At 37.7% G+C, this 22,551-nt stretch overlaps 3 protein-coding genes across 13 annotated transcripts in view; 2 read left to right on the plus strand and 1 right to left on the minus strand.

Moving 5' to 3' along the window:
* Ipp (intracisternal A particle-promoted polypeptide) overlaps positions 1–2,740 on the plus strand; it is a 37,744-nt gene extending 35,004 nt beyond the window's left edge. For 5 of the 6 annotated variants that reach the window (XM_076860512.1, XM_076860511.1, XM_076860515.1 and 2 more), the window contains one exon: positions 490–2,740. In XM_076860512.1, coding sequence (XP_076716627.1) covers positions 490–714 — 225 coding nt within the window. In that variant the 3' untranslated portion in view covers positions 715–2,740. The remainder of the gene's footprint in view (positions 1–489) is intronic. The other variant, XM_076860516.1, reaches the window with a different exon arrangement.
* A 617-nt stretch (positions 2,741–3,357) lies between these two features.
* Tmem69 (transmembrane protein 69) lies at positions 3,358–11,273 on the minus strand. Of its 4 annotated transcripts, none has more exons than XM_076860524.1 (4): positions 10,333–11,273; positions 8,894–8,977; positions 7,495–7,629; positions 3,358–6,145 (listed from the first exon to the last, which is right to left on the minus strand). In XM_076860524.1, the coding sequence occupies exons 3-4, from the start codon at positions 7,534–7,536 to the stop codon at positions 5,450–5,452; spliced, it is 738 nt and encodes a 245-aa protein (XP_076716639.1). In that variant the 5' UTR covers positions 7,537–7,629; positions 8,894–8,977; positions 10,333–11,273; the 3' UTR covers positions 3,358–5,449. The 4 variants fall into 4 exon arrangements, with proteins under 4 accessions (XP_076716639.1, XP_076716637.1, XP_076716638.1 ...); XM_076860522.1 differs by having other exon boundaries at positions 7,495–7,632; XM_076860523.1 differs by lacking the exon at positions 8,894–8,977.
* The window catches only part of Gpbp1l1 (GC-rich promoter binding protein 1 like 1), a 42,163-nt gene continuing 30,141 nt past the window's right edge, over positions 10,530–22,551 (plus strand). Inside the window, exon 1 of one of the 3 annotated variants that reach the window (XM_076860520.1) lies at positions 10,530–10,908. The gene's annotated coding sequence lies outside the window, so the exon portion shown is untranslated. Of the gene's footprint in view, positions 10,909–11,324; positions 11,533–12,022; positions 12,175–22,551 lie in introns of those variants that run through there. The other 2 variants (XM_076860519.1, XM_076860518.1) reach the window with 2 other exon arrangements.

Raw genomic sequence — 22,551 nt, forward strand, 5'->3', positions numbered from 1 at the left:
TAGTTCTAGGTGGACACAATCTCTTTATTTTATTTTTATGTGGTGCTGAGAATCGAACCCAGTGCCTCACACATGCTAGGCAAATGTTCTACCACTGAGCCGTAACCCCAGCCCTCCTGATCATAATTTTCAATCAGACAGGTTTCCTATTATTTTCCTCTAAATTCATTATTTTGTCCATGCCAACTCATTAATTTAAAAATATTCTAAATAAATCTAGCTGGATTGTTAGTTTCAGATTTAAATGTGTTTGAGATTTAAAAAGAACCAGAATATCTGACTTCTTTTTAATACTGTTTTAGTTTTCAATATTGTTTTATTTATTTATTTTTATGTAGTGCTGAGAATTGAACCCAGTGCTTCACACATGCTAGGCAAGCTCTCTACCACCGAGCTACAACCCCAGCCCAGAATATCTGACTTTTTAGAGATGTTCTCTATTACCATTTTCTGACACTACTAACATTTATATTTTTCTCTTTTAACCAGGAAAAGTGGGTTGAAGTTGCCTCAATGAAAGTGCCTAGAGCAGGCATGTGTGTTGTAGCAGTCAATGGTCTTCTGTATGTTTCTGGAGGCCGCTCTTCCAGCCATGATTTCTTAGCCCCAGGTACCTTGGACTCAGTTGAAGTTTACAACCCTCATTCAGATACCTGGACAGAAATTGGTAACATGATCACTAGTCGTTGTGAAGGGGGTGTTGCTGTACTATGAAACATAAGGCATAAGCACACAAGCAACATTTGAAAATGTATGATCTGATCTTTTGCAAATCAAATATTTATTTGGTTATAGGACCCTTTCATTTTATTGAGTTTTATATGTATTGGGTAGAAAAGTGACTAATAAGTAATTTTTCTAAATGTGAATGAGAAAGGATATGGAATTATCCTAAATTAATAAAGAACTCACACAAACTTGCCAAACTTACCAACAGTAGAATTGGTGTTTATGCTCTCAAATTGTCCAATTAAAAATTGTTCTAATTGTAAGAATTGTTTGCTAGAAGCTTCTGAGGAATAACCTTGTTGGCTATTTTTCCAGCACAATTCAAATTGTAACATAACCTATATATTATGTAGGATTGTTTGCTAGAAGCTTCTGAGAAATAACCTTGTTGGCTATTTTTCCAATGCAATTCAAATTGTAACATAACCTGTATATTATGTAGGAATAATAACCATGAGACAGTTTAAAGATTTGAATCAATGCAGAGCATGGTTTTCTATGGCCATAGTTTAACCTGCAGAGAAAAGCCAGTGAAACAAGTTCCTACTTTTATTTGATGGCAATTTTTACTAGCTCCAAACATTTTATTGGCAGCAGGTATAGTAGGAGGGTGTGTAGCTAACAAATAGGTAAGGTTTTGCTTGTTGATACCCTAAGAAAAACTTTTACTTGTTCATTTTTTTGTCTTGAGTCTGAGAATGCAAGTAGGGAATTAAGAGGAGGTCCTTAGTGACAGTCTTTGATTGAAATAGATGTTGTAATGGGTGATGGAGCACAGCAAATCGTATTTCACATCTAGACATTTCTTCCTTAATTTCTAGATAGACACCAAAATTATCTGCTTGGCTTTAGGAAGAGAGATTTTTATTAGATTATCAAGCTTTGTGAACGTTATTTGTACTTCGACAAGCCTGAGTTTACTACAAAGCTATTGCCTGGAGAAGGCTGAATTATAGGTATACCTTGAGCATCCCTAATCTTAAATCTTTAGTCTGAAACTTCTGGAATGCTAATATAATGCTCAAAACGTTTTGGATTTTGGAGTATTTTTTACTTTGGATTTTCAGGATAGGGATGTTCACCCAGTAAAATCTATGTAAATATTCCAAAATCTTAAACACTTTTGGTCCCAGGCATTTCAGATAAGGAATGCTCAACCTGTACCTGTGAAACTTTTTATAGATAATGACTCATAAGTGTAAGCTAAAATGCCCTTCTCATCCAAAATCTGTTCTCAAAATTTCTCCTTTTCCCTTGAGAAGCATTCTAAAGAAGTGTTTTATTTTCAATTCTGAAAATTTATCATGTGTATGGATAATCACTTTTAAGTTATTTCTACTGGCCATATGTATTAAAGGTTCTGCATACATTAAAGTTAACTAATTCAAGGATTTTATTTCTTATTTCTTTACTAAGGTCTTTTAGTTTATTGTTAGAAGCATCAACTGCTTAATTAAATAGAAAACTTTGGTCAGCATTAAAGACTTGGGTAGCATTCATTTCCAAATATGTTGGTTTGGCCCACAAGGATATTTTCTGTCATAACTTAACTAAAATTCTTGTATTAGGAAAAGCTTATGTACAGAGAAGCCTGTGTCCTGTTCTGTGAGGTATCCTGAGAGTCTAAACGATCTCACAGATGCCTGTTTGGAATCTGTAAGATAGTGAAGAATAAGTATCAAGATGATCTGTAGACTACAAAAGCTCTAACTATGTGCCTTTAATATTTCTGGTTATAGAGAATCTGCCTTCTGGTTCAAAGCAGATTTACAAAATACTCCTACAATTTCATTCTCAGTATTGCCTAGTACCAACCTAAAATGGCACTGTGAAGAGAGATGTTTTACACTGTCATGGCAGAAATGTAATGTCAAAACAATCAGTTTTGGGGTTTAACAGGTCCAGAAGATCACTGAAAATAGTTAAATGTAAAACATGCTTATTGTTTCCTAGATAATGACAAGATTTTTTAAAAAAGAGAATGTACTAATAAAGTATGTAGCTTTTAAAATATTCTTTGTATTAACTTATTAGTTTAGTAGTCACAGTTTTGGATCTCTAAACTGGAATAGAATTACATATTTAGTTTTAATTCCATTTTATGAGCAACAATTAAAGTAGTCTTTCTTTAGGGCTAGGGTTGTATTTTAGCTCTGTGGTAGAGTGCTTGCCTAACGTGTGAGGCACTGGGTTCGATCCTCAGCACCATATAAAAGTAAATAAATAAAATAAAGGCATTGTGTCCATCTACAACCAAAAATATATTTTAAAAAAATAAAGTAGTCTTCAAAATGTTGAATTCAGTATGCTTCTAAATATCCTGTTTAGTACAGGCATAGTAGCACATGCCACTCTCAGAGGCTCATGCAAAGGATAATTTTAGGCCAACAATTTAAAGTCATCTGGGCAACATTTGTGACATTGTTTCATATATATATTTATATGTGTATCATATATATTTATATTTAGTTGTAGATGGACACAGTACCTCTATTTTATTTGTTTTTATATGGTGCTGGGGATCAAATCGAGTGTCCCACGCATTCTAGGAAAGCACTCTACCACAGAGCCACAACTCCAGCCCCCGTGACACTGTATCTTGAGGGTTAAAATAAAAAAGCAAACAAATAAATAAAAAGCACAACAAATTTACTAAAGAGAGAGAAAAAAAAAGTCAGACATAATGGCACATAACCTGTAATCCCAGCTATTCAGGAGGCTGAAGCAAAAAGAAATGAGTTCAAGGCCAACCTGGACAATTTAGCAAGACCCTGTCTCAAAATAAAATAAAAAGGAATAGGAACATAGCTCACTGGTTGAGCACTTGCTAGCATGTTCTAGGCCCTGGGTTCCATACTGAGTACTGCAAAAGAAAAAACAACAACAAAAATCCCCAACTGTCCAATGTACTTAATTGAATGTTCTTAAAAATCAGTTTTAAGAATACACTAATTCACCTACAAAATAGCAATTTTTAAGTGAAATTAGGCAAGTATCTTAAAAATATGACTTGTTCCTATGTTGGAAGTAACAGAGTTAACTGAGACTAAGGAAAAGTTTAGTGTATGTATATGCAATTTAGAAGCAAAGAAGTTCCTTAATCTGAATAGAGTTTGAGTTACAGATTAACCTTATTCCCTATATAAAAGCCCTATCTCTGAGTAAAGTCACATGCTAAAGGGATTAGGAAGACTTTAACACACAATTCAACCCATAAGAAAGTAAACAAAATTATTGCTCTTCACAGTAGGAATTATTGGAACATTAATCTTATAATTTGTAAAATTCGTTAACTGACAATTTCTTATATTGTACAAAGACAGCACACTCCAAGTGATATGATTTATTGATTTGTACTTAATACCACCTAAATTTTTTGTGAAACTAGAAATTCTAGAGACTAGGTTTTCAAGTTAAAATCCAAGTGATTGCTTTTGCTTTTTTTTTTTTAAGCTTCTCTATGAATTAATAGACATAGAATTAGATAGGCTGGTTCATTAGAATATTAAGATGATTCTATTTGAGTTTTATCATTTATATGTAATAGTGATTTTATTTTTTGTTTGGTGTTGGAGGTAAAGCTGTATCTATTTATATCATGCCAAATAGCCTCATAAATACTATATGTCTCTATTTCTTCTCTCATATTATATAGCTTTCTCTCATGATATTGTTCCCTGTTGATTCTAGAGCCACAAATCCTTTAAGCCCATAAAACTAAGTTATATCAGGTAAAATAAAATACCCATGAGGAACTGCAGTGAAACTCCATATAACCAACTATTTTCAGGCATTCACAGATGCATATTTTCTTTGTAAAGTGGGAGAATGTGTGTGTTATGTTTCTTTTTTCCGAATTTCTTTTCTTTTTTTCTAAATTTCTTTAGTTAGAGGTGGACACAGCATCTTTATTTTACTTTATGTGGTGCTGAGGATCGAACCCACTGCCTCACACGTTAGGCGTATGCTCTACCACTGAGCCCCAGCACCAGCCCCCAATTTCTTTTTAAACCGGGAAATTTGGCTGCCCAGAAATGTATGAAAATGTAAACATATAGTTCAAAGTCAATAAAATGACACCCACACATCTACTGTCCTGGCCCAGAAGCAGTTCATCATTAATGACAGGCAATTCATGTCCTGTATCTTACAGGGATCTTCCCCAACCTCCAATAGGAAACCTATAGCACGTTTTAGATCACTCATTTCCTTTTTCAACTTTATGTTTACGCCTATGAATAAAATCTCCACTGCCCCATTTCCTGGTTTTGATTATTCTATATCATGGGGAGCCATTGAATTTCTTTTTAATATTTTTATTAGTGCATTACAGTTGCATGTGTTTGTTTTAATGATTATAAGGCTCTAACAGGATTTAAAAAAAAAAACTTTTATTTTATTTACTTATTTTTCTATGTGGTACTGAGGATCAAACCCAGGGTCTTGCTTTTTTATTTTACATTTTTCAAGATCAAACATTGAAATGTTTAAGTGGATGACATACCATTTATAAAAAGACTGAATGTAAATCAACCTAATATGGCATGACAAAGACCTGTTAGGAATTTTCCTGTTCTTTCTCAAGCAATTATTATGAAATAATTTTTAGAAATGAAAAACTACATATAAAGAACTACCACTGCTAGTGAAGGGGAAAAAGCCAAACAGAGATAAAAGGTCATGCCAAAATGCAACTTTACAAAATAGTTTTATATTTATTCTACTTGGGTCCTTTCTCTGGATAAATATCTTCAAGTAGTAATGTGACTACAAATGAAAAAAAAGCCACTAAAGTGACAACTATTCTTAAAGCCTTGAACCAGTTGGGATAATGTGGCAAGAGAAAAAGTTCAACATGTAATGCTATCCCCAAACCTATTATTACTAAGACTATGGCTTCACTGAGTCCTTCAGAAAAAAGGATGGCAAACCATGAAAACACAATAGGAGTTGCACTATTAGCTAAATTAAGGTAGTCTGGTTTAGCTGGACTACCTTCTGGCAGAGCAAAACCCCATCTTACTCCTCCCAAGAAAGATAGGAAACTGGCTCCATAAGCCATCTGAGTAAAAGCTAATTCAGGGATATAAGTCTTGGTCATGACCATGATCAATGGTGGAGCAACGAAAGGGATTAGTCCTGCCAAAGTTATATATAATGCTGGCTTTGGGCTGTCAGGCAGGTAAGTGATGGTGCTCGGTGGCCTGGCTGGAAGTACTACTTGCTTCTGCTTCTTCTTAAAGCTGCATGGGGATGTATGATACCATCGTGTCTTGCTCATACATACTGGAAATGATGGGAAAACACAAGATGTAGGAAATGAAAGGAATAAGTTCTGATGAAGAGATGATTTCAGAGAAAGTATATCTATTCTCCTTCTGGTTCCCACGCTCATTGTGAATGGGTACTTCAGCATCTATAAAGAAAACAACCAGAAAACAAAATTAAAACAAACAAAATGAAACCCACTAGATTTTTAGTTAATTCCAATCTGAAACAAACAACAAAAAAGTAAACACAACACCACCATCACCCTTTCTATTAGCACATCAAACTTTACAGATGGGTTGAACTGACAAGAGATTTCCCTCATGACATTGCCAGAGTAATGTTATTGTTGTTATTATTTTTTGCAATCCTCCTGCCTCAGCCTCCTGTTTGTATTAAACAAGTATATTAAACAAGTATACACTATATCCCATAAATATGTGTAATTCTTGTCAATTAAAAATAAAAAATATATGAATTATTAAACTTACTGAAACACAGAAATTGCTATACAATATGCAAAAGAAACTAGCAAATAGAACTAGTGATCTATTTTGACCTACCACTAATTTTATGCCATGAAGAAATATCTTTATGAAGAGCAGGTAAACACAAGATCTTTAGCACTAGCTCTTCTAAACTGTCTCTTCTATCTATGTGTCTATTAATTGTTTATCTCTTCTATTTATAAAGTACAAAAGAAGAAGTGATTACTGTAGGAAGGCTATTTTATGAAAGAAAATCTACATTCCAATTTAGCTTTATGAACACTGCATACTTTCCATAGCTCTATGCCTTTGTACATGTCTCTGCCTAGAGTTCTAGCTCCTACTATTTACATTTTTTCTTAAAATTTGTCTTTAAGCTTTCCTGAATCTCTCTCCAATCTGACTTTAGGCTCCTGTGAGAATATCCTATGCAAACTTCCATAATTCTTCTCACAGTGAATTAAAACTATGTGTTCACTGTCATTGTTTTAGTAGACTCAAGAGCTAGGACCATATATTTTCACTGCCTTTAAAGGTACATAGCCAGAGTAATTACCTTTTCTTCTTATACAATGCTTTAGTAAGCAGATGCTAGACTTCAACTAAGCAGAACAATAATCTAAAAAAGTGTTGGATGAAACAAAAAGTGTTAACAGTTATATAAGAATCTTGATGATTCTTCAAACATGCTAGGAATGATCCCAAAACTTTTCCCCCTTTTGTCTCCATTTGGAATGCTCTTCTTCCAGCTATCTGTATGGTCCAGTCCCTCATTTCTGACCCCGCTATATGAAACACTATTCTTGATATTCCTTATTCCCTTTTCTCACTATATCGTTCTCCACAATACTTACTACTTGAATTACTAAATATTCTACTTTGTATTTTATCCAATTCTCCTTCCCCCACTTGAATACATAAAAATAAAAATTTGTGTCATTTTTACTGTACTGCCCCAGCCACAGCAGTTCTTGGCAAACAGTGCTTAATATTTGCTGAATAAACCAACCTTTGAAGATGCTTGAGAAAACCTCTGGATGAAGTGAAGCATACTGGCCCCTATTAAGTCTTGTTCAGGAAGATGTCAAGCAGTTCTGATTACTGTATTTTTACATCTAAGTGGAGGGTTTACGTCAGAAGCATGCTGCTGTATATAAAACAAGATATTTAATTTTCCTCATTTTATACATTTTTCCCAGTACTTGGGGTAGAATCCAGGGACTTGTGGATGCTAATATCCCCCAACCCTTTTTAATTTTTATTTTATGTGTATGTGGTGCTGGGGATTGACCCAGGGCCTTGCACAGTAGATAAGCATTCTATCACTGAGCTATACTCCTAGTCCTTTAATTTTTTTTAAACATTTATTTTTTAGGTATAGATGAACACAACATAATGTCTTTATTTTTATGTGGTATTGAGGATTGAACCCGGATCCCGCCCATGCTAGGTGAGTGCTCTACCGCTGAGCCACAATCCCAGCCCCCAGTCCTTTAATTTTTTTAAAAAAATTTTGTAGTTATAGATGGACAGAATGCCTTTATTTTATTTTTATGTGGTGTTAAGGACCGAACCTAGTGTCTCACTCATGCGAAGCAAGCGCTCAGCCCCTGAGCTATAGCCCCAGCCGTCCCAGTCCTTTAATTTTTTTTTTTTGCATTACAATTCTTAATACACATATACACCACAATTTTCCAGTCCTTTAATTTTTTGAGATAGGATCTTGCTAAGTTGCTGAGGCTGGCCTTGAACTTGTACCCTCCAGCCTCAGCCTCCACAGTACAGGAATTATAGTATGTACCATCCTACTCCATTTAACACATTAATTTTTAAAAAGTAGTAACTCATGAGAATTTTTTCCATACAACAGAATTTCCTTTGAAAAGAATCACAAACATTTTCAAAGAATCAGTAACACATGAAGGAAATATATATATATTTCTCACCTGTACTGTCCTTTTAGCTTTGGCTGTCTGGTTTAACAGAAATAGTAATACACAGAAACATAGAAGATCTGAATTTTACAAATGCCTCTACCACTTCCCTAGCTGTGTGATATTGGGCACAGTTTTTCCTTGAGTCCCAGCTTTAAAACTGAAGGTCATAGCCTCTCTGTTTCTTTTAATTATCTATCCACCTTAATTATCTACTTTGGAGCTTAACAGTTTACAGCTTAAAATAATCACAGCAGCAACAAATACAATTTAGTTATGAGCCTAGCACCAAAACTACATGTTTTATATGCATTAACTTTACTGCTCACAATAACCTTAGTAACTGGATACTGAGACAGACTGACCTATTAGAGTGAACACTTTGGTGTCAAACAATCTGGGTTGGAACCCTGGCTCCACCCCTTACTAGCTGTGGATAAATTACTTAACATTGTTATGGTGCAGTTCACTCACTTTTTAAATAAAGGGCCTGGGAGTATAGATCCAAAGCAGAGTGACTGTCTAGGGCACAGGGATCCCTGGGTTCAATCCTTGGCACTACAAAAACAAGTAAGAGTAATAACAGCTACTTCACAGGTGGTTGTAAAAGTTTAGTTAAATGGAATAGCTGAGAACTGTCCCTAACACAAAGCAAGCACTCAATATTAACAGTTATTCTTAAACTAGGTGTGGTGGCCTACGCCTGTTATCCCAGTGGCTCAGGAGGCTGAGGCAGAAGGATCTCAAGTCCAAACCCAGCCTCAGCAATTTAGCAATGCCCTAAGCAACTCAGCAAGACCTTGTCTCTTAAAAACATAAAAAAGGCCTGGGAATGTGGCTCAGTGGTTAAACACCTCTAGTTCAATCCCCAATACAAAAACAAAACAAAACAGTTATTCTTGTCTTACTCTGGAGGGACTGGTAAAAAACCTGATTAACTTAAGCAACCAAGTTAATGGAAATGAGTAAAATTGTGAATCTAAATCTGTCAGTCCCATTCTCTCTCTCTTTTTTTAATGATACAATGTGGTTTTTGTCGTAACACATTTATTTTATTTTTTATGTGGTGCTAAGTATCAAAACCAATCCCTCACACATGCTAGGTAAATGCTCTACCTCTGAGCTTCGATACCAGCCCCTGATATTCCCATTCTTGAGAAACTCGATATTTCAAAAAACAAAACTTAGCCAGGTTTGGAGTCACAGGCCTGTACTTCCGGTAACTGGGGAGGCTGAGGCTGGAGGATAGCAAGTGCCAGTTATCTGTGGGCTTCCAAGTACTTTGGATAACACCTAAACCCTGACACCCCACCTCCACTTTTGATCAAAATCAATTTCTTAGGGCTTTCCAAATCATACCATTTAAAATCTCAACCTTCCCCCTACCTTCATCAGGGACTCCCTAACCACTGTGACACGTGAGTATTAAAGCAAAGACTGACAGCCTAAAGACGGCGAACCGGTGACACCACGGAGATAAAAGACAAAGATCCCAGGGCTAAGCTACCCATTTCAGGTGAGACTCTTTTTTTTTTTTTTTTTTGGTCCCAGGATTGAACGTCTGTAGCCCTTTTTATTATTTAAGACAGGGGCTTGCTAAGTTGCTTAGGGCCTCACTAAATTGCTGAGGCTGGCCTCAATCTTATAATCCTCTTGCCTCAGCCTCCCGAGTCGCTAGCGTGCGCTACCACGTCGGGTTCCAAATCCTATAAAAACTTTCAAATGTTCCCATTTCCTCAATAGAACGAGTGCAAATTGCAAGGCTCAAACCGACATCTTAGGAAAGGGGAAGGGTTTTGACGCAAGGATCTTCGGAAAATCTTGGCAAAAAGTACTCGCTTCTCCTATTACTACCAATCTCTTGATGACCGCGTTCCAAACGTGCACCCTTGTGGCCCAGATACTTAACTTACTTGCCAGCGTCGCGCCAGTAAAAAGGCAAGCTAAACTTCAAGGACAGGGATTCGCGGAAAGGCACAGTTCCGGAAAATGGAGTTATACACTCCTCACATCCTGGAACCCAAAAAAATAAGTCCGGGTGGGAACCTGACTTGGCGCAAACGTTCCCACGCCTGGTTTTCCGTCTTGACGTCATTCTTCTAAAAAAATCTCAATTCTAGTTGAAGTCGACTGTTGAACAGGGTACCTGAACGGTCTCTCTTCCAGGATTCCAAGCTAACAGAATCTGCCTGCAGCTTCGGGAAGGTAGAGTGCAACAACTGAAACAATCTCAGTGATGGTAAAGGAGGAAAGTAGGCGACTTGGAGTCTAGGTCAAGTGTGACTTGGCCAAATTGCCATCTCCGAAACTCGTTTTACTTTGCAAAACAACGGAGTTGGATTGACCGGACACATCTTACTCCGAGTTATTGTTCTTTACTACTATTGGGAAGGGAATGTTTTTACTTCATTCTCTTTCCTAGGACCTACAAACTTTTTTTAAGGAATAAAGAGCACAAAGAAGCAGGATCTTCACTTCTATGAAGCAAGGTTAGCGTTAAGAACCTTGGGTTTGGGGGATGATTCCTTCTGCCACCAACGGCTTGAATTTATTTCTTGTTTCTGTGACCTTGGGCAAATCCCTTCTCTTCTTTGGGTCTCTTATCAGTCAAAGGAAATTATACCAGGTAATCTGAGCGTCTTTCCGTCTTTAAGGATAAAGCCGAAGACAATTTGAAGAGCTCATTTGTCTAGGTGCCCACGCCGGGCACTTCCCCCCATTCCTCCGGATTCAGCTTATCTACTTTTCTGGTTACCATCATTCCGATACGGCTGCAGAATAGGACCTCAGTAAATTCTACATAATAATAACTCTTTAAAGTCTTTGGGCTTTCACTTTATTTCCTTCTCTGGCATAGTAGCGCCGCCCCTTCCCGTCCTGCGATACCCAATGAGACTTCGGGTAGGAGAAACAGCTTCTCGCCTTACCAAAGGCGCAGGCCCGGTGAGAAACCCGCCCTACGTTGGGGCGGGAGCGCGACGCCTGCGGTGCCCAGGAACTACGGCTCCCGGCGGGTAACGCGCCGCGCCGACCCTCGCAGGCCTGTGGAGCAGAGCCCTGAGGCCCGCTGGGGGCTGAAGTCTCAAGGACGCGCACGTGTGAAGGAGCGGAAGGTGGGCAGGGGTCGGGAAACACTGATCCTTCCGATACTGATTTGCTAGTTTTGGTTGAAGTAGTTCGGCGATGCGAGGTAGCCCAGAGGCGGGGTGTGGGAGTCTGAAGAAAGAATGGGCGGGGAGACCGGGTACCCAAATAAATTTCCACCCACTCATTCACACGCGCCCAGGCCCGAGTGTTTGGCCTGGAGGATATGAAGGAAAACTACTAAACTCAGCTGGTCTCTGCCGTTCAGCACAAGGAAAGGCAAGGGATTCTACTCTGCACCGGGGCAAGAGCGACCGTGCACCACCTTGAGCCACGCCAAAGGGAGCTGGGGGCGGGGCAGGGAATAACCGCCATTCCCTCGGCCGAACGTTGACAGTCTGAAACGCGGCGGTCCCAGCAGTGTCACCGCCTGTGCGCATGCGCTCTTGCGGGTGGGCGTGTATGAGGCGGGGTCGGGGGTGGGAGAAGGCTGGCTGGTTCTTCGCTCCTCCTCCACCCACTCTGCCCCTCCTGGGCCTTGTGGGCCGGGCAGCCATTTTGGGAAGAGCTTTGTTATGGTTGTGGGCTAGTCACCTTTGCCGGGCCAAGAAACTGGGGACGCGTCCTTAGACGCCGCGTCTTGTCCTTGGCTGTAGCCCGGCCGCTGCTTGGTGAGTGGGAGTTCCGGACTACGGAGCGGTAGGGGACCCTGGCGCCTTGGCTCAGCGCGGGGCTCCGCCCGGTGCCTCACCGACCGTGTGTTAAAACTAGTTGGAGGAAGGTTTTACACAGGTGGTTGACACAGGTCCGCCGTGGGATGGGTGAGCGGAACCCATGGGTCGTGTAGTTCGGACGGGGCACCCCCTCCCCCGCGCGCGTGGAGCTTTGCACACGAGCGTCGCCTCCAGAGCGCGCCTACTTCACTTTAGTCTTGGGTCGGAACGCTCACCTGCGGCTCCCTGGCTTCTTCCTCTCGAGGCGTTACGGCTGCAAGGTGGTGAAGTGGCTCGGTTTACATGTTTCTTTTTCTTCCCTTAGAATGAGAACCAAAAGCTTTTATTAGGAAAACCTAGGAGGAAAAAGTCGTGTAAGTCAGATGTGGGATAGCTGAGGAGAAAAAGAGGAACTTTCAGTCCGCTGTCCCGGTTCTCCGTGGGAGCAGGGTGTTTTCATTTAGATTGTCTTTTCCAATGTCAACCAGGCCTCCTCTTCAGGGGAGAGAAAGCTGGTGATCTTGAAGTCTTCCAGCCAGTATTCCCCCCCCTTCCCCCGTTTTAACTCTATTCCCCAATTCGTGGAATCCAAAAGAAAGGCTGAATCTAAAATGGCTGTAGCTAGGGGAAGTACCTTGTTCTTGGATAACTTAAATTCGTTAACATGTCGTAACATTTTTGATAGTTTTTCGCTATAAAACATTAACTGGATCTTTTGTTCTTTTAGTTGTTTTTATTTTTTGTTATTGGTGTATTGAAGACTTCTTTTGTTAGGTGGAAACAAAGGTAGGGTTCTGAAAGTTTGCTTACTCCAAAAGTTTACTTAAGAATGGGTGCGGTTTTTGTTTTTTGATTTTGGTAGTTGCTTATAGCTCAAATTGTGCTGTGGTGTCAGTTTTATCTGCATCGTTGTGCTCTGAGGTTGGCTTGTTATTTATTGAAATTGTTGCTTTTAACTTTGATATTAATATATTGCTTACCAGGAAGACGCAGAATTAATGGTGGTTTGTGTTTTAGTTTAATAACAGAATCTACTTTTCTTTATTCTATAAGTTAACATCCAAAAATGAAATGAGTGATATTTTGGATTATCTTTTCTAAGATTTTTTATATCTGTACTTGAAAGGAAATCGGGTGCTGTTAAACTAGGGACATTTACAATGGTGTGAGATAATTCAGCAAATGAAAACAGTTTAGATATGTGGCACCTGATTGTTGTGCCTTTTTAAACAAAGACTGTCATTTTGTTTACTTCTTAAAAACCAACAAAAAAATAGATTCAGAAGTTTTAACTGCAAACAAAACGTAATAGATTGGAAACCAGAAACAGTAAATTTCAGTATTTGGAAAATAACTTGAGTTTCAGGTTTCCCTTTAAAAGATAAAATAGTTAAAATGCTATTGTGAAAAAAATCGTCGAAGTTAGTAGTAAAACAAATAGTTCTCTTCCTTAGCATATGTCTTTCTACATTCTTTCAAACACATAAACTTATTTTGTCAATTCCCCTAAGAATTTTTCTGTACTTACCTTGGTGGTTTTAAAACAAAATCATTTCAAGTTCTTTATAAAAATGACTATTTGCTTTGTGTTTTGACATTGTTGTTTACTGTACTTGGGTGAAACTTTACAGGGTACCCAAAACTGTACATGTTGATAAAAAAACATTCTTTCAGTTCATTCTGGATAGTTTGTTTTCAGAGCTTTTAACTTGAGGGGATGGGGGAGATTGGAAGCCATTATTTTGAATGAATTCAACAGTTTTCTTACCAGTGGCTGTTTTAAAACCTTAGCTGAGGAAAGCACATTTGACCATTTTAATAAATATGGAATAATGAGAAATGTGGGAGTACTTTTTTTTTAATAGTTGTTGATGGACAGCATGACTTTATTTTATTTATTTATTTTTATGTGATGCTGAGGATCAAACCCAGTGCCTCACACATGCTAGGCAAGTGTTCTGCCACTGAGCTACAGCCCCAGCCCTCTGAATCATATTTCAGTAGATTGTATATCTTGGTTTTATGGTTTTAGTCTAATGTACCAGGGACTGCCTGTTGCTCAGAATTCTTAGATATACTGTTTTTTTGTGTGTAGTTGTTGTTGTTGTTGTTGTTGTTTGGAACTGAGGATTGAACTCAGGGGCACTTGACCACTGAGCCATATCCCCAGCCCTATTTTGTATTTTATTTAGAGACAGGGTCTCACAGATTTGCTTAGCACCTCAATTTTGATGAGGCTGGCTTTGAAGTTTTGAGGGTCCTGAGCCACTGAGATTACAGGCAAGGTAGCTACCACACCTTACAATACTGTTTTATTCTCCCATTTTAAAGTTGAGAAGAATGAGGCAGAGATTAATTCAGCTAGTAGGTAGAAGACAGTATTTGAGTCTAAGAAATGTGGGAGTTTTTGTTGTTGTTGTTTGTTTTTTTGTTTTTTCCTTCTGTTTCTCCTTTTTGGTGCTGGGTATCAAACCCAGGACAGTGCCATCTACCTCTGAGCTACAGTTGCCAGTCCAGAAACCTCTAAGTTATTGTGCTTGACCCTATGACTGCTGCCTTTATACATGAAAGTAAGACTTGGAAAAATGAGAAGTAAAACAAAACCTTTTAAGGAATCCCAAATTAAAAAGTAGTTCATAAAAAAGGCAAATTTTGGTTTGTGTCATTTCAGACAGATGAGGGTTTGTTGGAATCTAGGTAATGTACAGATAACATGCTTGCTGCCTCAGAAGTTGCTATAGTTGGTTGTGTCTGTAATTTAGTATGTGGTTATGCTGTTGGAGACCTTATGCCTCGAGTTATTTCTGAATCAGTAATTTTTATTTCCCACTAAAGTCTGCTCCAAACGAAATTGCCAGTATTTAAACTTAAAAAATAAATTAAGATGAATTGAACTTCTTTTGTCCATAGGTATCCCTTAACTAATAAGCATATATATCTAATATAATATAAATTAAATCTTTATAGGCAATTTCAAATATACTAGGGAAGTATTTAAAGATGTCTGTTAGTTGTTTCCTTTACTAAAGTAAATAATCAGCCTTTAATTGCTCTATTGGGCATATTTCACTTTTCAGCAAAAGAGATCAATCATTCTTTAAGAAACACTGGAAGCTGTACTGTCATGATAGTTTTGGTGTACTAGGAGCTGGGAATATTTGGATGATTTCATAAAACATTTCTGACACCAAAGAATTTTACAGTTTAACATATTAAGCATAAAAATACTTGCAGGATAACAACATAGCTTTTGATCTTTCTTTTTTGTGTTGCTGGGAATCAAACCTAGGGCCTTGCACATTTTAGGCACATGCTCAGCCTACCTGTCTTTTCTTTTTTATATATATATATTTTTTAGTTATAGATGGATGCAGTATCTTTATTTCACTTATTCATTTTTATGTGATGCTGAGGATTGAACCCAGTGCCTCACATGTGCAAGGCAAGCACTCTGCCACTGAGCAACAACCCCAGCCCCCATCTTTTCCTACAGAAATAATTTTAATATTCTTATTAAGTGTGCATTGCCTCATGTTAATCTATAATTCTCTAGAGAATTTCCACTATGAAGAAAGTTGGACAGTTGGCCACAGTGACACAGCCCTACAATTCCAACTACTCAGGAGGATTGTAAGTTTGAGACCCGCCTCAGCAACTTAGTGAGACCCTATCTCAAAATAAAAAGGATTAGGGATGTACCTCAATGGTATAGTGCCCATGGGTTCAAACCCCAGTACCCCCCCCCCAAAAAAAAAAAAATTGGACAGTAGTTTTATTAGTGGAGTAAAAAATTTTTTCTCCAGAGAACTCATTTAAGATTGTATCTTGCCAGGCATGGTGTTGCACACCTGTAACCCAATGGCTGGGAAGGCTGAGATATAAGGAACATGAGTTCAAGACTTGGAGCAGAAATTTAGCAAGGCTCTCAGGAACTTAGCAAGACCCTCTCTCAAAAAAAAAAAAAAAAAAAAAAAAAAAAAAAAAACCCACTGGGGATGTAGCTCAGTGGTAAAGTATCCCTGTGTTCAGTCCTCAGTACCAAAAAAAGTGTCTATTTTAAATTTAGCTTGCAAACCCTTTTTTGGCTTCTTATGGGTTTAAATTTTAGTATATAAAAACTTCTGAGTGATTGCTGTCCTTTATACAGAAAAGTTGATTTGGGGCTTTTCAGTTGATTAATTAAAACTGCTGGCTTGGGGGTAGAGCACTGCTTTAGCGTTCAGGACCTCTTGGGTTCAATCCCAGCACCATACATGCACACAAATATTACAGCTATTCCACTTTTCATGCACTTTATTAGTTACTTTGGTATGGTAGGAAGAGCAGTGGGAATCATTTATTGTGGGCATCATGTTAGATGCTGTAAAATAATTCCAGTATATAATCTCGTTTCCTTTCAACACTTGTTTTTTTTTTTTTTTTTTAAAGAGAGAGAGAGAGAGAAATTTTTAATATTTATTTTTTAGTTTTCGGCGGACACACCATCTTTGTTTTTTGTATGTGGTGCTGAGGATTGAACCCGGGACGCACGCATGCCAGGCGAGTGCGCTACCGCTTGAGCCACATCCCCAGCCCTCAACACTTGTTTAAAATAGATTATATTAACGCTTCTCCAGATTTGTATACAATTTTCCAGAAGGTAATTAATCTGGTAACATGGTAGGAAATGAGGATTCAGGCAGTTTTCTCTGTGATTCAAAAGGACAGTTTTCACCACATCATATAGAGAGATGGGATAATATGGTAGTAAAGGGCACCAGCTTTGTAGAGAAACAATCTGGATTTAAATGTCAGTTTCACCATGTACACCTTGTGACCTTAGGAGAGTTACTCAGATGAAATTCTATGCATATTTCATCTGTTAAGTAGGGATAATAGTACCTTATTCTAGGGTTGTTGTGATAAATAAATAATATTTGTAGAGTTCTTAAAATGTTGTCTCATAATAATCACTTTGTGATTTGTTTGATGATATTGACATTAATGAATCTCTTACATACCATTCTAATAAAATTCAGTGATATCTTGGCACACAGAGTAGTTTCCCTTATTAGATGTTACTTTTCAGTTGTCTTTTCTAATTTGATTCAGGATCCAGGTTCCCACATAACTGCAATTGGCTAACATCCTTTGAGCCTCTTTTCATTAGTTTCCCCTTCATTTTTTCCCTTGCATTTTGTTAAAAAGAAACCAGAACGTTTGTTTTGCAAAGTTTCTCATATTCTAGATTTTCCTGATTCTCTGTAAGTTGGTAGTTGATACAGAGACTTATATTGCAATTTGATGTGGGGTCGGGGAGGAGTGTAGATGATTCTGTCAATTTTTTTTTTCCTAGTTTATTCAGCGGTTCTCATCTATATAATTTCCCTGTAGTTGTACTATTGAACAGCATAGAGTAATTGTATTGGTCATTTGCCCTCGGACATGCTGTGTAAAGTGGAGTGTTTGGTTTGCTTTTGCTTTGCTGCCCAATTCAGTATTAACTTTTCCAGCTAGATTGTTTCCTGCCTTTTTTTTTTTCTTTTTCTTTTCCTAGTTGTATGTTATAAAATTGAGCCAAAATATAGTGGGTTCACCGTGGCTTTATTTACTGGTTTTGGCTACCAATCAGTTTTCTCAACCAATTTGGTCTAAAAATTTCTCTTAAATTGGATTTTTTGAGCCTGGTATAGTGCTGCATGTCTGTAATCCCTGCAACTCAGGAAGTTGAGGAAGGAGAATCCCAAAGTTCCAGGCCATCCTGGGCAATTTAGCTAGATACTGTCTCAAAATAAGAAATACAAAGGACTGGAGATATAGCTCAGTGGTATAGTACAGTAAACTGCTAATAGCTAGAGGATAAAACCGTTTGGGAGGAAATACCCCCCCACACACACACACGTACACACAGGGAATTAAACCCAACCCCCCCTCCCAAAAGAACCCTGGGGCACTTTACCACTGAGGTACTTTTCCATCCCTTTTTTTATTTTGGGACTGGGTTTTGCTGAGTTATTCAGGGCCCTACTAAGTTGCTGAGGCTGACCTTGAACTTGTGATCCTCCTGCCCCAGCCTCCCAAGTCCATAGTAGTCACTCCTGTTAAATCAGTTATGAAAACTGTGTGGTTTTGTAAATGTCACCATTTAGTTATCACTATTTAGTTGTATTCATACAAAACACTCCTTTCAGGATCAGTGCAGTTGAAACTATTTGATAAAAATTATCTTTACTGAAACACTTGTTTGTAGTGTGCTTGATGTAGTGACTTCAGAGCAAATGCCATCAAAATGTTTTTGCTAGTTTTAAAAACTTCATAATTAGCCAGGTACAGTGACATGTGCTATAATCCCAGCCATGTAGGAGGCTGAGCAAGAGGATCAGAAGTTCAAGACCTCTCAGCAACTTAGACCTATCTCAGAATAAAAAGGGGTGGGAATGTGAGAGTTCCACTGGGTTCAGTCTTCAGTACTATAAAACAAACAGAGCCTCCGTTTTCAGAATTTTGTATAAATGTAATTTGTTTAGTTTTCTGAATCTTATATCCAGAATTTAATGTGTCAGATTGCATCAGGTGATAAATATGCTTCTGTTTTGTTTTTAATAGCCTGGGCTGTGATAGAATTAACCTTATCTTGGTCTTATTTTAGCATGCCTAGCCTCCCCCCCCCCCTTTTTTTTTTTAAATGTGGTGGGATAATGAGTTTTTAGGTTTGGTGGCAGCGTGTGTGCTTGTGACCTTTGAATTACAGAATATCAGAAATTAGATTACCTGGAGAAGGCGTAAATATTACCATTTACTACCTTCTGGAATTACTTTTCAGGAAATGATTCTTGCTTGGTACAGTAAAGCATAAGAAGGCATAATGATTAAAGTTTATTATTAATGGCAAGATGGGCAGAATTCCTGTGTACTAATTGGGCTTTAAAATTATCTCTGTTGCATCTTTTGTTTTATCATTTTAACCTCCTTCCTTTATTTCCTTTTTGTGAGTGTTTGTGGGAGAGGAGCTGGAAAAACTGTGTACACACATGTACATAACATATAGAACCCCTGATAGCTAAAGTTGGGTTGTGTGACCCAAGCTGTGCCAGTTGAATGCACTTCACTGGGGATGTGCATCTGGAGTAAGATGCAAAGGAATGACAGTTTGGGATTCATTCCAGTTGATGGTGGCTGTGCTAGCTGGGCCAGTTTCCTGAGCAGGCTCTTCCTGTGTTGTGGCTTTGGCATTAGTTTTGAGTGCTTCACTTCCCTTGGATTTTTGCATATTTGCCAAGTCAAGGAACCTCTCATTCATTCTTTGAATCTCAGTGGGTGCTTTGATAAATTTCTTTTCTTGTTAGGCTACCTAAATATGGTTTATTTTCAACCAAGGAATCTGGTTGTTGACTTTTTGAGTTAGGATCCGGGTCCCACATACTGCAATTAGATGGCAATCTTTTAAGCCTCTTTTTCATTTGTATGTTTCTCTCTGATTTTGCTGTTCCTGAAAAGATAATAAATTTTCTTTTGTCCATCCCCAATTTGCACGTGTGTATGTGTGTGTTACTAAGGATTGAATCCAGGGGCTCTCTACCATGAACTAAAACTGAACCCATTTTATTTATCTTATGGTAACAGGGTCTCATTGAATTGTCAAGACTGAGCTCAAACTCAGGATGTTCCTGCTTCAGCCTCCCAAGTGGCTGGAATTAATAGGAAAGCGCCACTGTGCCTGTCTCATCCCAATTCTTTTTTTAGTTGTAGACAGATGCAGTAACTTTATTTTATTTATTTTGTGTAGTGCTGAGGATCACCCAGTGTCTCACATGTGCTAGGCAGTGCTCTACCACTGAGCTACAACCCTATCCCTGACCCCAATTCTTGAAGCAATAGTTCTCAACCTTTTAAAATTTGAAGTAGGCTTGAGCATCAATATTAATAAAGCTCCTACTTTATTATTTTGTATTGCAAGCAGCATATATGTAGTATGTGATGTTAGAATGTATAAATATGCAAAGGTGAACACTAATATTCCCATTACCAGAAATTACTACACTTTGCATTTTTTCCAGATCATTTTCTAAGCACAGTGTAGGTTTCTATTTCTATTTTACTAATGAGATCAGCTTGTTATTATAGAAAGCTATGCCCACTTTCCATGTAAATAAATGTTTTAATTTCCTTATGTCTCTTTAATTTATCATAATCCTTATTTTTCACTGACTTTCTCTGGGCCAGTTGTTCCAAGAATGGTTTTGTGGTTGTTCCTTGTACATTCCTGTATTTTTCTCTAAACTTAAGTTTACAGGTTATCAGGGTATGGTGGCACATGCCTGTAGTCCCAGCCACTTCGGAAGCTAACACAAGAGGATTGACAGATTCAGTCTTGGCAGTTTATTGAGATTTGCTTCAAAATAAAAAGTTAAAAAGGGGTAAAGATGTAGCTCAGTGGTAGAGCATACCTAGATTCAGTCCCTAGTAGGTGGGGGTGGCGGGTGGGGGATTAAAGTTGACAGTTAAAAAGCTTGATGTAGTTATGAACATTTTTGGCTAGAATATACCATGCCTCTTTTTACTCATATAATAAAACATAATACCTGGTTGACCAACTTTAGTAATGCTAGGATTGATTCTTGGTTAAGGTGATGGTAGTCTGATCTACATATTAAACAGTCTTTCTCCCTTGCAGCAAATATCTTAATTTGTGTTATGTTACATTGGCACTAAAACAGTTCCCAATCACTTGTCATTGGTGTGATTGGGGGCAGTTCTATGTGACAATATAATTTATATAAATATTTATAAATTATATAGAGTTGTGGTTTGTGTAACAAAACACCCCCAAGGCTGGCTGTAGCTCAGTGACAATTGCTTAGCATGTGTGAGGCTAGGTTCAATCCTTAGCATCACATAAAAATGAAACAAATAAAAGAAAGGCATACTGTCTGTCTACAGCTACAAATTTTTTTAAACACACCCATATAAAGTGTACAATTTCATGGTTTCTAGGATATTTACAAAATTGTGCAATGATTACCACTAATTTAACACTTTTATTGTCCCAGAAAGAAATCTCATAGCTGTTAGCAGTTACCTCCCATTTTTCTCCAGCCCTAGGCAACTGCGAATCTACTTTCTTTTGTCTCTTTGTACTGTATTGCATTTCATCTGTCCAGAAGCATATACTTTGTGGTCTTTGCATCTGGCTTCTTTCATATAACCTAATATTTTCATCTATGTTGTAGTATGCATCAGTATTTCTTGTAATCTTATGATTAGGATTGGTGAGTGCTATTGTTTAAATGTGTCCCCCAAAGTTTGAAATTGTTGAAAATTAATTCCCAAGGCAGCAGTGTTGAGAGGTGGGACCTTTAAGAGGCTAGGTCATGAGGGCTTTGTCCTTATGAATGGATTAGTGCTCTTATGTTTGGAGTACATTAGTTGTTTTGATAAGTTCAAGCCTCTTTTTCCTCTTCTTCTCTTCCATGTTCTTTTCTTTTTACCATGGGACACTGCAGCAAGTTCTCTCCAGATGTCAAGTTTCTCTCCAGAAACTTCTAAGATTTCTCCAGAACTGTGAGAAATAGTCTTACCCAGACTCAGGTATTTTGTTGTATTATAGAACAAAATAGACTAAAACAGTTGGTCACAGAAGTTTCACAACTTCAGCTTTTTTTTTTTTTTTTTTTTTTTTTTGCCAAACTGTTTTCCAGAGTGGTCATGTACCATTTAAAACTTCCACTAGGAGCCAAAATTAAACAAGCACGATTAAAAGTCAGACATCGCATATTTTTTATTTTCCTATAGAATATTAAAAGGAAAATCCCTATATTCCAGCCATAGTGCACTAGCATTACAGAGACAACACTTCTCAATTGTTTTATGATTGAAGATATACTTAAAATTATGTTTTTGACAATGTGTGAGAATTCCTTGTTTGTACCATATCTTCATCAACAATCAAATAAAGAATCTTTTTTTTTTTTTGGTTGGTGCTGGGGATTGAATCCAGGGCCTTGTGCAAACAAGCCAAGCACCCTACCAACTGAACTATAGCCCAGCCCGTAAGAGTCATTTTTGCATCAGGGGAGTAGTAGTTGAATGGAGAGTACTTGATTAGCATGTGCAAATCATAGGTTCAATCCCTAGTACCTCAGGGAAAAAAAAATTTGAGTTAAAACAAGTTAAAATAATAATAATAATAGGCCTTTTTTAAAACAAGAAGGTAAGAATAAATCATTTTTAAAGGTATGCAAGATCTTTATGGGGAAATTTTATATAAGATGGTAAAGAGATTATATAAAAGACTTACCCCATGCATATACTTTGGAGGATTTATTATTATTTATTATTATTTATTCTCATTACTGT

The sequence above is a fragment of the Callospermophilus lateralis genome, chromosome 7 (genome assembly GCF_048772815.1).
Source record: "Callospermophilus lateralis isolate mCalLat2 chromosome 7, mCalLat2.hap1, whole genome shotgun sequence".
Lineage (NCBI taxonomy): Eukaryota > Metazoa > Chordata > Mammalia > Rodentia > Sciuridae > Callospermophilus > Callospermophilus lateralis.

Coding starts and splice junctions, on each gene's coding strand:
- Tmem69 (XM_076860523.1), bottom strand. CDS start 7,536: ATGCTTCACTTCATCCAGAGGTTTTCTCAAGCATCTTCAAAG. Junction 6,146..7,494: donor TTTCTCAAGCATCTTCAAAG/GTTGGTTTATTC, acceptor TTTTCTTTATAG/ATGCTGAAGTACCCATTCAC.